This window comes from Lissotriton helveticus, chromosome 2_1 (assembly GCF_964261635.1).
Source record: "Lissotriton helveticus chromosome 2_1, aLisHel1.1, whole genome shotgun sequence".
Classification (NCBI taxonomy): Eukaryota; Metazoa; Chordata; class Amphibia; order Caudata; family Salamandridae; genus Lissotriton; species Lissotriton helveticus.
The window spans coordinates 603,405,075-603,419,293 of NC_136059.1; the positions used below are offsets into that span (position 1 = coordinate 603,405,075).

Sequence of the window (14,219 nt, forward strand, 5' to 3'; positions counted from 1 at the left end):
AATAAATGTAATATGGCAACCCCATATTTTCCTATGGGAGAGGTAGGACTCACAGTAGTGAAAAACACATTTGAGTTTTTCACAACTATGACATGTAAAGCATAAAAGTACCTGTTCAACCTTTTAATTACAGTGCACCCTTCCCTATGGACTACCTAGGGCCTACCTTAGGGGCGATGTAAATGTAATAAAAGGGGTGTTTAAGGCTTGACAAGGAGGTTATCTTGCCAAGTTGAATTGCCATGTTAAAAACTGCATTCAGGCTGCAATGGCGAGGCTGAGATGTTTTAAGGGGCTACTTAAGTGGGTGGCACAAATAGTGCTGAAGAACTACTATTCGCATTTAATTTACCAGCCCAGGGTATATAGTAGAACACTTTACTAGGGACTTATAAGTAAATTAAATATGCCAATCTTACTATTTTTAGGTAGTGAACACCAATACTTTATCACTGGTTAGTAGTGGTAACATGCACTGTCCTGATGCCAACAAAAACAAATTCAGCAAAATGGGGGGGGGAGGGGGCGTGCGGCGGGGGTTGAAGGCAACATGTTTGGGGGAAGACCACCCTAAGGCCCGATAGGTCTTACACTGGTTTTCAAGAAGCATTAAAGGCACCACCAAGTGTTCGGAATATGCTTCTGAAGCAGTGCTACCTAGATCATACCTACAGAAATAATTGCTTGAGCATTGCTACTTTTACCAGGTGTACAGAATATGTTTTTCAAACAGAACCTACTGTACTATGTGTTAAAAAATAGTTTCTCAAGAAGTGCTGCCTGCACCAGGGATACAGAATGTGTGCAGAATGTGTTTATCCATCAGAAAAAGATGGTTTATAAGCAGGACACAAGTAGTACTACCTAAACACCACATGGTGAGAATGTGTACCTTGAGCAGTGTTTCCTGCAGCAAATGTATAATGTTTTTCAAGCAGAACTAACTGCATCGTGTGTACAGAATGTTTCCCAAGCAGCGCTACAAGCACCAGGTTTACAGAATGTTGTAAAAACAGTGCTAAGTGCACTTGTTGTATAGAATGTGCTTCTCAAGCGGCACTATCTGTACCAGGTATTCAGAATGTGTGCAGTATTCTACTTATCCCAAGAGTACATAATCTTTCACAAGCAGCTGTAACAGGCCCAGACGTACATAAACAGTGTATCGAGCTGTGTCAGGTATACAGAATGTTTTGCAAGCCGCGCTGTCTGCACGAGGTATATTATAAGCTGGTGCATCATGACCAATAATGCAGTACCAGGTGTACAAAATGCTTTATAGGCAGTGCTACCAACACCCGGGGTACAGAAGTATTCTATCGCAAGTAGTACTTCCCTTACCAGGGTATGCCTTCACCAGTTGTACCAGAACAGTTGATCACCAGCCGTAATGCCTGTGCCAGGCATTCAGCATACGTTTCGTAAGCAGTGCTACCTGCCCCATGTGTGCAGTAACAGTGCAAGAACAGTATCACTCCATGTGCTAGGTGTACAGAATGTGTTTCCTGAGCACCGTTAGGTGCCTCAGTTGTAAGCTAACAATGCAAGAAGTGAAACAGTGTAACAAAGTACCCCTTGTGGTAGGACACAAGTGCAGCCAGTTGGAAGAGCAGTACTGTCTGCACAAATAATGTAGTATTAATGTACCTCTACAGTACTACATCTTGTACAGTACAAGCCTGTGCGGAAATGGGAGTGTATTATATGATGTGTTTGTGCAACCTCACTGTTAAAATGTAGTAAGGCATTTAATAGATGAAATATAAAGAACGCATGGATGTAACTAAAAAAAAAAAAACACACTTCACCCATATATATATATGAAATGATAAATAACTTGCTCAATGCAGTGGTTACTCTTAACGTGAAAGGTTAACGGACCTGGTCATCTTTGAAGACATAACCCTCTAGAGCTCATATATGGTGGCAATAGAGGTAGGATTTCATTTAATACAAACGAAACTCAGATATAAAAACTACATCACACAAACATCTAGGAATAATGCTTTGAACACCTGCCTGTGAGGTTTGGAACACTCAGGACATTTATGCAACTAGTCTGGGGATGTCTTCATTTAAATGGATTTTTGGGGTAGGGTGTGTTGAAGTTGCTCCATAGATGTATGAAACAGCTAGCCCTCTTTGCAAAGCTAGTACCCCTAGGGATATGTGATGATGAAACACCGCCAAAATCTGTGAATCTGCTGTGCAATGTGGGATTTGTTGTGGTGAACAAAAGATATATTTAGACTGTTTGGAAAGGTGTGGTTGATATTGAGAGTGTACAGAGGGTATAAGTGATGCTTCATTGACCATCCGGTTTTACTTGAGCAAAGACATTGAGCCATGATGGTCAAATGTGAGATAGTGGAATGCTGACTAGAACATTACTGGATGTATCCTTACCTCCCAATGGAACCGTTTGAGATACTAATGACCTGGATTACAATTGTAATAAAATGATCTCTTGACATGATGCAATAGAATTATACTTACCAAAAAATCAATAAAAATGTGTTTTACACAAAACAAAATATGTATGCATCTGCTGGAGAGAATTGTCTTTGTGTTTGGACAACACCTTGGGTGGGGTATATACAGAGTGTGGTACTTAGTGCAGAGTAAAAGCTTTCTTTGGCCTGGCTCTTGGTCATGTTGGTCTGGCCAGCTAGTGTGAGTGGGTCTTGGAGCGCTCTGTACTGGCTTAGACTATTCTTCCCTACCCCATTTTTTTTAAATTATGGACTTTTTGATACATTGTTATCTTTGATTTCTGTTATGAATGTGTTCATATTTTCTCACCACAACTAATTTCATTAATCTTATAGGTGTCATATATCACTTTGTGTTTTGTAATCCACATTTTTATTTATAGATTCTTTAAGTCCTGGGATACTGAATCTAAATGTTGATCAGTTTTATTACAATTGTGCATCTGTATTAAACATTTTGGATCATTGCTTTCTCATTTTTCAGACAGCAGTTGGAGAAATTCTTTCCTAAAATGTTTTTTCACTTGCTCTTATTTCCAGAGTAGAATTATAATTTTTGTACTACATTCATATTCCAGATAAGGATTTCTTTCTCTGTAATCTCATAGTTAATAATACATTCTCTTTTGGAAAGTCAGTGTTGGCCATTGTTTCTTGAGCCCGCTTGTGCAGTAGAAGCCGCATGAATGACTTACCCCGTTGAGGAAAGTATTTTGCCATTTAAAAGACTTAGTGTAGAACCAAAAGCTAGCATCAGGAGAATGCCCCTTGTTTTGCTATATGTGGTATTTTAGTATCTATTATAGTTTTTGGTTATTGTGCAAAAATTATTTTAGAAGAGGAAAGATGACCCATTCAATTTGTTTGGCCAATAAAAACAAGTGATAGTGTCTGGAAGGAGGGAGAAGACTCCAAGATCAACAAGGTTTGGCAAGTGATATTCAGTAAAATTATCCCAGTAAACGTGAAACAGCAAGATAAGATAATGGTATCATACAATGACTCTCTTATTAGTAAAGAGATTTAAAACAGATTTATGTCAGTAATCCATATCAATTTTCTTGCACAATAAGTGTGTCTCATCTGTTAGTATGGAAAGTTTACCACCGTTGTTTGTGGACTGTGACTTCCGTTTCACATCCATCTAATTTATTCTGACTAGACTCTATCTATGACCAAAACTTAATTTGTAATCCTCTTTCATTCTTTTAACCTCTGCTAACTCCTTTCACATGATTTCCCTACTGCCTCACTCCCCAACTGCCATGACAAAGAAAGGAATATTTTCCTTAACAATAGTTGAATTCTATGATTATGATGACCATGTGTCCCTGCACTGTATAACATGAAACAATTTAGCAACCTCATCGCAGTTCCTGACTATTACCTAGGGAAAGTATGTACGTGATGAGGACAGCAGTGGTGTTGGGCCTGCAAACCAAGCAGAAATTAGTGTTTCGGTCCACTCTGGTCTTCTCCAGTGTGTGTTCATAAAAACCCCTGTGTGAAAGGATTCAATAAAGCATTGTGTAGGGTAGTCCCTTGAAACTACTGTTAACAATGTTTTCTAAAATAAGAGGGAGATGTTGAGAGTAGGGCAAGGACCCATTAATCTGTAGCCATTCTGTTTGCTTAATTTTACAATTATTTTCTGGTATCATCATGAAATTATATTTTGTTATACGTCAACCCATTCAGATATTATGGGAAACAGAATTGTTTCTACTGGTTGCTTGTCAAAACAGAAATTAAGCCTCTGATTTAAAGTATGGTGGTAACAAAGAGCTTGTAAAGCGAGTGATAAATGTGAAATTAAATTCACTGATGCTACTACCCCCACCTTTTTTGTTGAGGAAATTTCACTGGTGGATGATCTTTCAGATTTTAGAGCTGACTTGGTAAATTTGAGGATTTTCATTTACTATCTAAATGCCAATCAGGCTAAACATCTGTTCATCCCCTACATTAATTATTGCATTTTTCTTCTTCATTTCAGTTACAGGTGCAAGTTTTGTAATATTTAATGGAGCCCTAAAAACTTCATCAGGATTTCTTGCAAAATCAAGTATAGTTGAAGGTAAGCATCAAGTGTTTTCTTTTTCTTTTGGGGGTGAGAGAAATGAGAAACGTATTTGGGAGGTGGAATTACATAAGCTGTTTAACATTATCAAACTGCCCATTTATATTACCTCTGACGCTCTTGTGAAAAACTAAAAAGTGAGAACAGACAACAAGTGGGCAACATTAAGAAACCGACACATGAACATTTATGGCTTCAATTGTCAGACAAAAAAACAGAGATGCAATTTGTTTGGGCTTCTCATGAACTGTCGTACTACTAATTTTACTTAAAATATTACTTTTGACATTTGGGAGCCTTTTATTCTAAAATTATGCTCTGCGTGTCAGTTCGATCATTTTCAGCATCCTGTCTGCGTTAGTAATCAAATCCTGATATCCAGTAATGCTACGCTGCTACTAATAAAATCCAGTCACTTATCGAAGACTCCTGGTCCGAGTGGCATCCCAATTGCCATAGCCAAGGACAATCCCACTCTATTGAGTAGCATTATAAGCTCCATTTCTACGAACATTTACAAACATTGTGCTATCTCCGGCTCCTGTTAAGGTTCAATATTGCAACTAATTTATAAACGTGGTTCACTTTCTGATAAAAAAAAATGTGTTGCCTAAATGCTTTGTTAGATTTTTGACTGCAAATTTTTGGCAACATTCTTTCTGGACAAACTATCAATTGGGCATATGAACGAGGTATGCTGAGGTTATCTCAAACTGGCTTTCAACCTAGTTCACAATATTACAACATACTTTAGCTATCAATTGTGCGCATTACCCAAGTAGGAGTAAACTTATTGTCTGCTTTGTCTATTACTCTTTGATATCGACTGAGTAGAAAGAAATCGCCTGTGGTTCAAACTGCAGCCGTGAGGGATTGATACAACTCTGCTGCACTTCCTGATAGATTATTAAATCATGGAGGTTTATCCCGGAAGATTTTGACAGCCAAAGATCTCCGATACGGCTGTAAACCAGTCTGGCTTTTATTTTCTCTATATATAGCAGAGCTCCCAGAGTTCTCAAATCATGATGCTGGGCTGGTTCCAAAGCTAGGGGCCACAAGACTAAATAATTTGTCTGATGCCGACAATTTAGCTAATCTGTCAGTGACTCTTGCTGGGTTATAACGTCAACTTCAGAGACTAGAGTAAATAATCTCAAAAACAAAGATTATGTGCTTTGGCTGTATAAAAAGCTTTTCATGGGAAATTGATGCTACAGCTTTGGAACAAGTTACGAGTTGTCCTTATTTGGGAGTTATAATCAAGAATAGAGTAAGATTGGAGGTGGAAGTAACGTATTACGAATATGTAGGATTTATGTTGTTCTAGAGGGGAGGGAGGGGAGGTTCTCCGGCACGGATGGGGCATGAAACTGAGAAATGTATAACTTACGAACTGATGGGAGGATAGGAACAGCCATGAAAGACTGACCGCATCCCGTAGGGCATCATGGGGTCCCACACAATATACGTATACAGGATGTTAGTCGTGACTTTTGTAACTGCAATGTCTTGAGAAGTTCAGAAACGACCTAATGTGTAACTGACCAACTGATTCTTCATGTGTTTGGTACTGTGTAATTTGATGAAAAGCTAAATAAAAGGTCTAAAAAAATAAATAAAAAAAAAGTAGCATTGGCAAAACCAAAAGGTTAGCAGCCCAAACCATACCCATGGGCTTAGACAGGACCTGTTTAATTATGTTGCCTTATGGAGTGATTAAATAATATAAATATAATAAATATATTTGCAGAACTTAAAAAAAAAAAAAAAAAAAAAAAAAAGAATAGAGTAAGATGGGACCTGTACTTCTTGAATCTTAAACAGAAATGTAACAAAATTGCATTTGATATTTTATGTTCTCTTATAAATTTAGAGGTAGGGTGTTGGTCCCGGCCCGTCTCTCGTCTCTCAATGTGCGTACCCACTATCTTGTTCCTGTTTTACTTTATGCATCCACTGATGTGTCCATCCAAAATTGTCAAAACTCGATATGTTGTGTGTGCTATCACTTTGCATATTATTATTTTTGGTAAAGTTTTTTTTTCGGTTTTCTAGACCAACACAACGGAAAATAGCAAGCAGTGGTGCATACGGTGGAAGAGTTAGTGCCCGCTATTCAAACTGGCTTTACAACAAACAATTACAAGTACACTGGGCACACGGTACCCCAAAATGCTCACCCTGCATGCATACCACATAACGCTGCCTCCGCTCAACTGGTTTTAGATCCCAGCCAGAATATCCCCCCCCCCTCTCTTTTGTCAAACTTTGCATATTATTAAAGTTAAGATCTCTACTCCACAAGGTAGTCTTCATCGTGAAATGGCCTCACCTTTCCTATTATTCTTATACAAATATCTCTTAAACAACTTTTACTGTAACAGTACACACTCTAATCAAGAAACTTAAAAATCTTTAATTTATTGATAAGTGTTTATTTCAAATAACATCTCTTTCAGTCTAATCATGAACACCATCAATTCGATAAGTAGAGATCATCAACTCTCATCACTAGAAGTCATGGTTAATCTGCTAATTTCAACCCGTAGATTTCTCCTTCAAAACACATTTTAAAGACAGGGTTGCTAATGGGACCTAAGGAGCTTTCTGCAATATAAATGTTGTTATACCTTGACTCTAATTTATCTTCCAAGGTAAAAAGCAAACTTTTACGCTGTAGATTATTGTATATCATAATTCATCAGTTTGAAGGGTCTTTTCATGGTTCATGGTTAAAATCAAGCTTCTTCCTTTTGTGATCTTTATGATTAAATAATTGAGCTTTTATTATATATATCTTCCCTACCTCACCTTTCTCCCACACTGACCCACATTAGGAGGAACACTCCTCAATTCTGAGACAGGATGTTAACTTTTTGTTGTCAAAGGTGCCATCGAACGGGAGCTGGACTCGGCGAGAGGAGGAGGATGCTACTAACATTCCTTACGTGTTCCAAAGGTGGACTCTGGCCTTAAGCCTATTTTAGACTTCCACCCCTTGAACACCTTTCTGAGGAATCATGGTTTCAAAATGCTGTCTCTGACTCAGACCCTGTCAGCTGTAGACCCAGGAGACTGCCAGGTATCCTTGGGCTTGCAGGACACGTATTTCAGTTTACCCTTCCTGCAGTCCCACAGGCATTATCTTCAGTTCAAAGTGGACCTTACCTTTTGCCCCTTTAGTGTTTAGAAAAATGATGGCAGTGGTCACCGCCCATCCTCAGAGTTCAGAGGAAACCTATTCCATAACTTGACAACAGTCTGTTAAACACTGGCTTGTCACAGTTAGTCGTAGACCACCTCCAGATGGCGACCACACTGCTGACATTGTAGGGTTTCACCATAAATAAGGTAAAGTTCCACCTGAACTCTACGTAAAGACTTCCAGTCATTAGTTGAATTTTGGACAGGACATGGTGGTAATCGGGGCATTTCCTCAGCAAACCTGGCTCATTCAGGGTCTTATGCTGGTTCCACTCCTGGCTCTCAATGAGCATGGCTCTGTTGGCTTCGTAGTCTCTTGGCCAAACAGCATATGTGGTCCCTGCAGTGGAACGTCAGCTCCCAAGGGGCCCAGCATCAAGGATGCCTCTCTGACTTCATTCAGATCTCACAGTAGATTTCTATGGTGGCATACAAGTGCCATCCTGACCTGTAGCAGGTCACTCTCCCTCCCCCAAACAGAGTTCATGGCGATGCCAGACTCATCACTGCTGGACTGTGGGGGGCTATTTGGGAGATGTGGAGCTCAGAGCCCTTTGGCATCCCTCAGAGAATGGCTCCATATCTGTCTTCTGGAGCTTCAGGTGATTTGTCTGACCCTGGAAGTTTTCTGCCATCAAAGAGAGGCTGCTGCAGCTCCTCAATCACAAAATGACCTCCATGTGGTACTGAAATAAGAATGGCTGGGTGGGTTCCTGGATCCTTTGAGAGGAGGCACTGTGCCTCTTGAAGTGACTGGACCAGCAGAGCATTTATCTGGTCGCCAGCCACCTGGTGGCGTCTCTGAATGCTGGAATGAATGCACAGAGTAGGTATGTCTAGAAAACCATTAGTGACATCTTCTTCCTGAGGTGATTCAGGGTGCCTTCGAACAGTGTGGTACGCCATGGCTCCATCTATTCACCACCATTCAGAATGCTCTTTGTCAACAATTATGTCCTCTGGAGTTTCCTGCAAGGCACTCCTTAGAATGGGCCGAAGGACTTCTGTATTAATTTCCACCTGTGGCCCAAGTCTTTATCGCCCTGGAGTGGGCCAGGAGAGTGCTGTACACAGAGCATATGACCATTTGCCCTCCAATCAGTCGGTTGCTTCCGGAGGACCACCTATCTCGGCAACATGACGGAGGTCCTACATCCGTACATGAAGATTGAAATGTGGTAGCTTAACACATTTACGTGCCAACTGAGATGGTGGATGTCCTAGTTGCTCCAAAAACAGACTTCCACAAGTTGATCTACACTGGGTGGTGGAACAAAACTGTTGCCTGGTCTGGTGCCAGGAAACATATTTGCACCCGTGGTTTGGCTCATTAGGGCTTTGCTTTTGGATAATGGAGCAGCCCAAGTCAGTCTATCATTAAATCTTAAACTTGGGTAATCGAAGTCTGCCACTCTTTCCAGTTTCACATCGTAGATTTTAAACCCCGATTTTACTTTTCTTGCTGGTCCTATGAAATCAATGAATGAATGAATTAATATTGATTTGTAGAGCGCAAACTTAGCCAAAGGGCATCAAAATGCTGCCTGCCAGGCATCAGGATGCGGTGAGAGAGGGAACATGCTCAAACTGACATATCCAAGAAAAGCCAGGTCTTTAAGGTTTTACGAAACAGCGGGAGGGACACCTGACTAGAATGTGCTTCTGGGAGGGAATTCCACAGTTTAGGTGCAGCCATAGAAAAGGCTCTGCTATCCCATTTAGCCTTCTTAAACCTCGGAACTATCAGTAGGTTTTTGTCCGAGGATCAAAGCGGCCTGCTAGGAACATAGTATAATGATGGACCATCGACTTAATGCCCTCTGAGCCAGAGCCATAATAGGCTTCATGAGTCAGGCATAGGATCTTAAAAAGGATCCTATGGTCCATCGGCACCCAGTGCAATAGCTTAATTGAGGCCGTGACTAAGTGATGTTTAGGAAGATTCAATACCCGCCTGGCTGCAGCATTCTGCACCATCTGCAGACGACGAACAAGGCCTTTACCAATGCCCAGATACAGGGCATTACAATAGTCCTATCTGGACATTACTAATGCAATGGTGGCCTGCTTACACACTTCGAAGGAGAGATAGTGAGCGATTTTTCTAAGAATCCTAATGATCACGAAGCAGGTGGAGACAGTCCTCTTGACCTGAAGGTCAAGAGAGAGAGAGATGTCCACAATCACCCCTAAGTTCTTCCCGTGAGATACTGGATAGGGACAAAAACCAAGTGTGTCCAGCCACCAGTCACTGGAGCAGATATCCAGTTTGCTCCCAAAAATCAGTACCTCGGTCTTCTCTCCATTCAGTTCCAGAAAGTTCTCCATCATCCAAGTGGAAACTGCCTCCATACATCGCCTAAAATTGATGGCGGAGTCTATTATACTGTGTGTTATGGAAACGATTATTTGGGTGTCGTCCGCCTAGGACAACACCTCAAGCCCAAAAGATCTCACCACATTTGCGAGCGGGGCACATAGATAATAAAAAGTATTGGGCTGAGGGAGGAGCCCTGAGGAACACCGCACAGCAAAGGTTTAGGGGCTGAGTAAAACTGGCCCAACTTAACCATCTGAGCCCCCTCACCAAGAAAGGTGGCAAGGAGTCCCAGAGCAGCTCCCCCAACACCCATCTCTCCAAGACGAGGCACCAGCCTGTGAGGAGATAGAGTATCAACGGCTGCAGTGAAGTCCAATAGTACAAGAAGAGTAGTATGGCCTGCATCCACCTGTGTCCGGATGTTGTTAAAGACAACCCGTCAAGGCTGTCTTCGTGCTGTGGTGACTCCTAAAGCCATGTTGGGAGCCATCCAGAAGGTGGTGGTCTTTTAGGTAAGTGCTAAGATGAAGATTGAGATAAGCCTCCAGAATCTTGGCAGGGACGGGAAGCAAGGAGATTGGCCTGTAGTTTTTCAATTCCCCAGAATCCAAGAAGGGTTTCTTCAAAAGAGGCTTCACTACTGTCGTCTTCCGTGACGAGGGATACACTCCCTCAGAGATGGCGGCATTCATGACTTCAGTAAGCAGGGGAGTAATGATCTCCCAACAGGTTTTTAACACCTTAAGGGGACAAGGATCTAAAGGGGAGCCCATGTTAACACGATCCAGGAGCCAATGTGTCACCTCCAAGGACATCAGGGGGAAAGTAAGGAGCCTGGGCAGAGTCTGACTAAGGGGAGTAGAAGTTTGCATTCCTAACTTACTACTGGAGTTGGCTGTTTCCAATAGGGCATAAATATCTGAGATTTTGGCTTGGAAGAAGTGCAATATTTTTTTCACAGAGCTCCTGCGAAGCGTCAGAGGGGTCAGTGACATGTAGGGAGATAAGAGAGTTGATGAGCTTAAAAAGATCTCTTGAAGATTTCATAGATGCAATGACTCTGGAATAGTATAGTCTCTTTTCCTCCATAATGGCCATTCTATACTCTTTTAGACATTGTTTATGCCCTTCCCTACTAAGAGGTTCTAAGTGAGCACGCCACAGCCTCTCCTGTTTGCGCAAACCCTGTGTAAGCTTTCTAAGTCTCTCTGTAAACCAGGGAGACCAGTGCCTTGATAGAGAAGCTGGTACGATTGTTCAGTCTGGGGCAAAATGACTGTATCATCAGCAAAAAGTAGTAGGATAATTTAGTTCCTCCTATGCTGAAATAATATGAACGATCCATAGCTTTTAAAAGGTTAAATACAGCATTTAATCTTTCCTACAGTGCTGGGGAAGGAAACACTTTCACAATGACACGGCTGCTCACCTGACAAAACGTCCCCTTGCAGGCTCTTCCCTGATGGATGCATCTTTGTAAACTCATAACCCTGTCGTAAAGTTTCACCGTTCCACATTGCGCTTTATTTTCTTTCTTTATGCATGTCTTGTTAAACTTACTCTTTCTGTTTAGCCTGTTAGTTTACTGAACAACAACTGGTAGGTTGCAATGGGTTTAGGTTTTGGTTTGTAACCATAAATGATCTTGAACTGTGGGGGTTTTTTCAGTGAATCTCTGATTTTTTTTGTAAGCATGTTATAGTGTTATAAGCAACGCTAACCATAACTTCACTTCAACCAGACTGACCTGAAGGTCCGTGTGTTCTCACCCAGCTACCTCGTTCCCTTTCAGATAAGGGATGCAACATGGTTCCCCGATGTTGCAGTCAAACAACTGATCATTCTGGTTCAATTTTCAGATCTGTAGTCCCAATGTTGCCAACTGCACAAAATGTGACTTCAGCCAAACAATATTTGTGTTTATTTTTTTGGGGTAGCTGTGGACGCTAATGATTCCAAATTTCTGAATATCTGAAAATTTACAATCCAGATATTTCTAAAATATAACCTCTTCTTGCCTCACCGAGCACATTTTTAAATGCTAATTTCTGAAACAACTGTTAAAATTACACAAGACCCTTCCTTGACTAAAGGTTTAGCTGCATGCCAGATTTGGTGTAATTCACTCATAATTTTTTCTGTATCATAGAGAAAACAAGCATTTACAATGCAACGGTCTCGCCTTTGAAAAAGTTAGAGCTATTGGCATTGTAAATGACAACATTTTTATTTGTGTTGGTTTTGAAAATAGATAAATAAATGGCACTATCATTTACAATGTCAATAGCTTAATCTCTCGCAAATGCCACACACAGACCCACACAGAGTCCCACACACATACATACCTACAGAGCCACACGCAGAGCCACACACACACAGAGCCACACACTTCCAGTAGTCGGTGGGCAGCATGGAGCAGACCAGCACCCAGCCCGACAGGGCCAGCAGGAAGGCCACGATCTCCCCCTCCATGCTGGCCATGGTCACCGGCGAGGGTCATAGGGCACAGATGTCAGAGCTGAGGGCACAGGTGAGGGCAGAGGGCACAGGGGTAAGAGCTGAGGGCAGAGGGGTGAGAACTGAGGGCAGAGGGGTGAGAGCTGAGGGCAGAGGGGTGAGAGCTGAGGGCACAGGAGTCAGAAGCGAGGGCCTAGGAAGAGCTGAGGGCACAGGGCAGGGTAAGAGCTGAGGGCAGAGGGGTAAGAGCTGAGGGCACAGGTAAGAGCTGAGGGCACAGGGGTAATAGCACACATCTCCCCCTCACTCGCCCCCCCCCCCGCACGAACAGTAGCTCAATAAAGTACAAGAACATAAAAGGAACACAAGAAACTGAATACATAACAGCCAAACTAAAGGAACATAACACTGAAACAATAAAAGTAAAATAGAACTTCATGAACCTTGCATACACCGTACAGGAAATAAGCTTTGAGCTGAACACCACCATTCACACCTTCACACAGAGCAAATAGCAGCACACACAATCTCACACACCCCCTCCCACGGGGAACTCAAGTACACACCCATAAAAGGCACACACAACCATCGAGCACGGACTCTGCTCATTGTATTTCAGGAGAAAGAGTTGTTGGGCCCATCTCTGGACATTTTTTGGCTTCTCTCCTACCAGACTTTGACCTTGTACTCTGCTCGCTTCACCATAGCGAGATTCAGAGGAAGAGACATACCTTCCTGTGGGCACAATTGCAACAAGACACCTTGCTCTCAAATAGATGAGCACGGAGGCACACCAGGTTCTTTTACAATCCCCGTTTTGCCCACTTGTCCCGGTTTTATTACCTTTCCCCTCCTTCTCGTCTTTTTTATCTGTTATCACAGATCGAAGTCTGCTGAAGAAAAATAAGCACCAGCACCCACCCACCCGCATCTACTGGCCCCTATCTGAAGCACAGCTTCCCTCCTTTCCTGATTCTGCAAGAAAGCTAGTAACACTTTTTAAATTAATAAAACCTGCAGGAATGCTGCAGTGACAGGCGATCACACAGCGTTCACCTACGCTTTCATCTTGTGCTTGCCTCGGAGACTTCTACCTTTTCCCTACTCTGAAGTCACACTGTATTCAAGGTGGTACTAGATTCACGGCAGGACCGAATCACAAGGATCAGGTGATATTAGCTTTACTCTCATCAGGTACGTCTGTTGGTGCACCAGCCGTTAGGACGATAGTCTGCGACACCTATTAAAATAGAGAAGGTACTGTGACTCAAGTATTTAAGTGGGCCGTGTCCTGCCGTTGTTCAGCTCGGGCAGTTTTTAAAAGCAGGTACCTAGACGGGTTCCTAACCGGCTCTCCATTTTTACCCTCAGGGTGAAGAAAAAAAAAGTCATTGCTTTTGATGCAAGTTCAAAGAGACTAATTTTTCTGTTTTATATAGCTCAAACTTGGAGCGCTTCACATGAACACCAGTTACATTGCACAAGGACACTTTTTTTATTCACAAGAGGTCAGGTTCAAACCTAATTTGTCAGCTCGAAGGTCGGCTGCTCTAGCGTTAAAACCACACAACCTTGCCCACAAGACCTAAACCATTATCAAAGTATACACAACAAAGTCCTAGTTGTTGCATATTTAGCTCATGCAACTTACAACCACTGACAA

General features: G+C 42.0%; 1 protein-coding gene across 2 annotated transcripts in view; it reads left to right on the top strand.

Annotated features, from left to right (window-relative positions):
- Positions 1-14,219, top strand: part of ZFYVE16 (zinc finger FYVE-type containing 16) — a 589,878-nt gene that overhangs the window by 411,977 nt on the left and 163,682 nt on the right. For both annotated transcript variants that reach the window (XM_078675307.1, XM_078675306.1), the window contains one exon: positions 4,489-4,569. In XM_078675307.1, the coding sequence (XP_078531433.1) occupies positions 4,489-4,569 (81 nt within the window). The remainder of the gene's footprint in view (positions 1-4,488; positions 4,570-14,219) is intronic.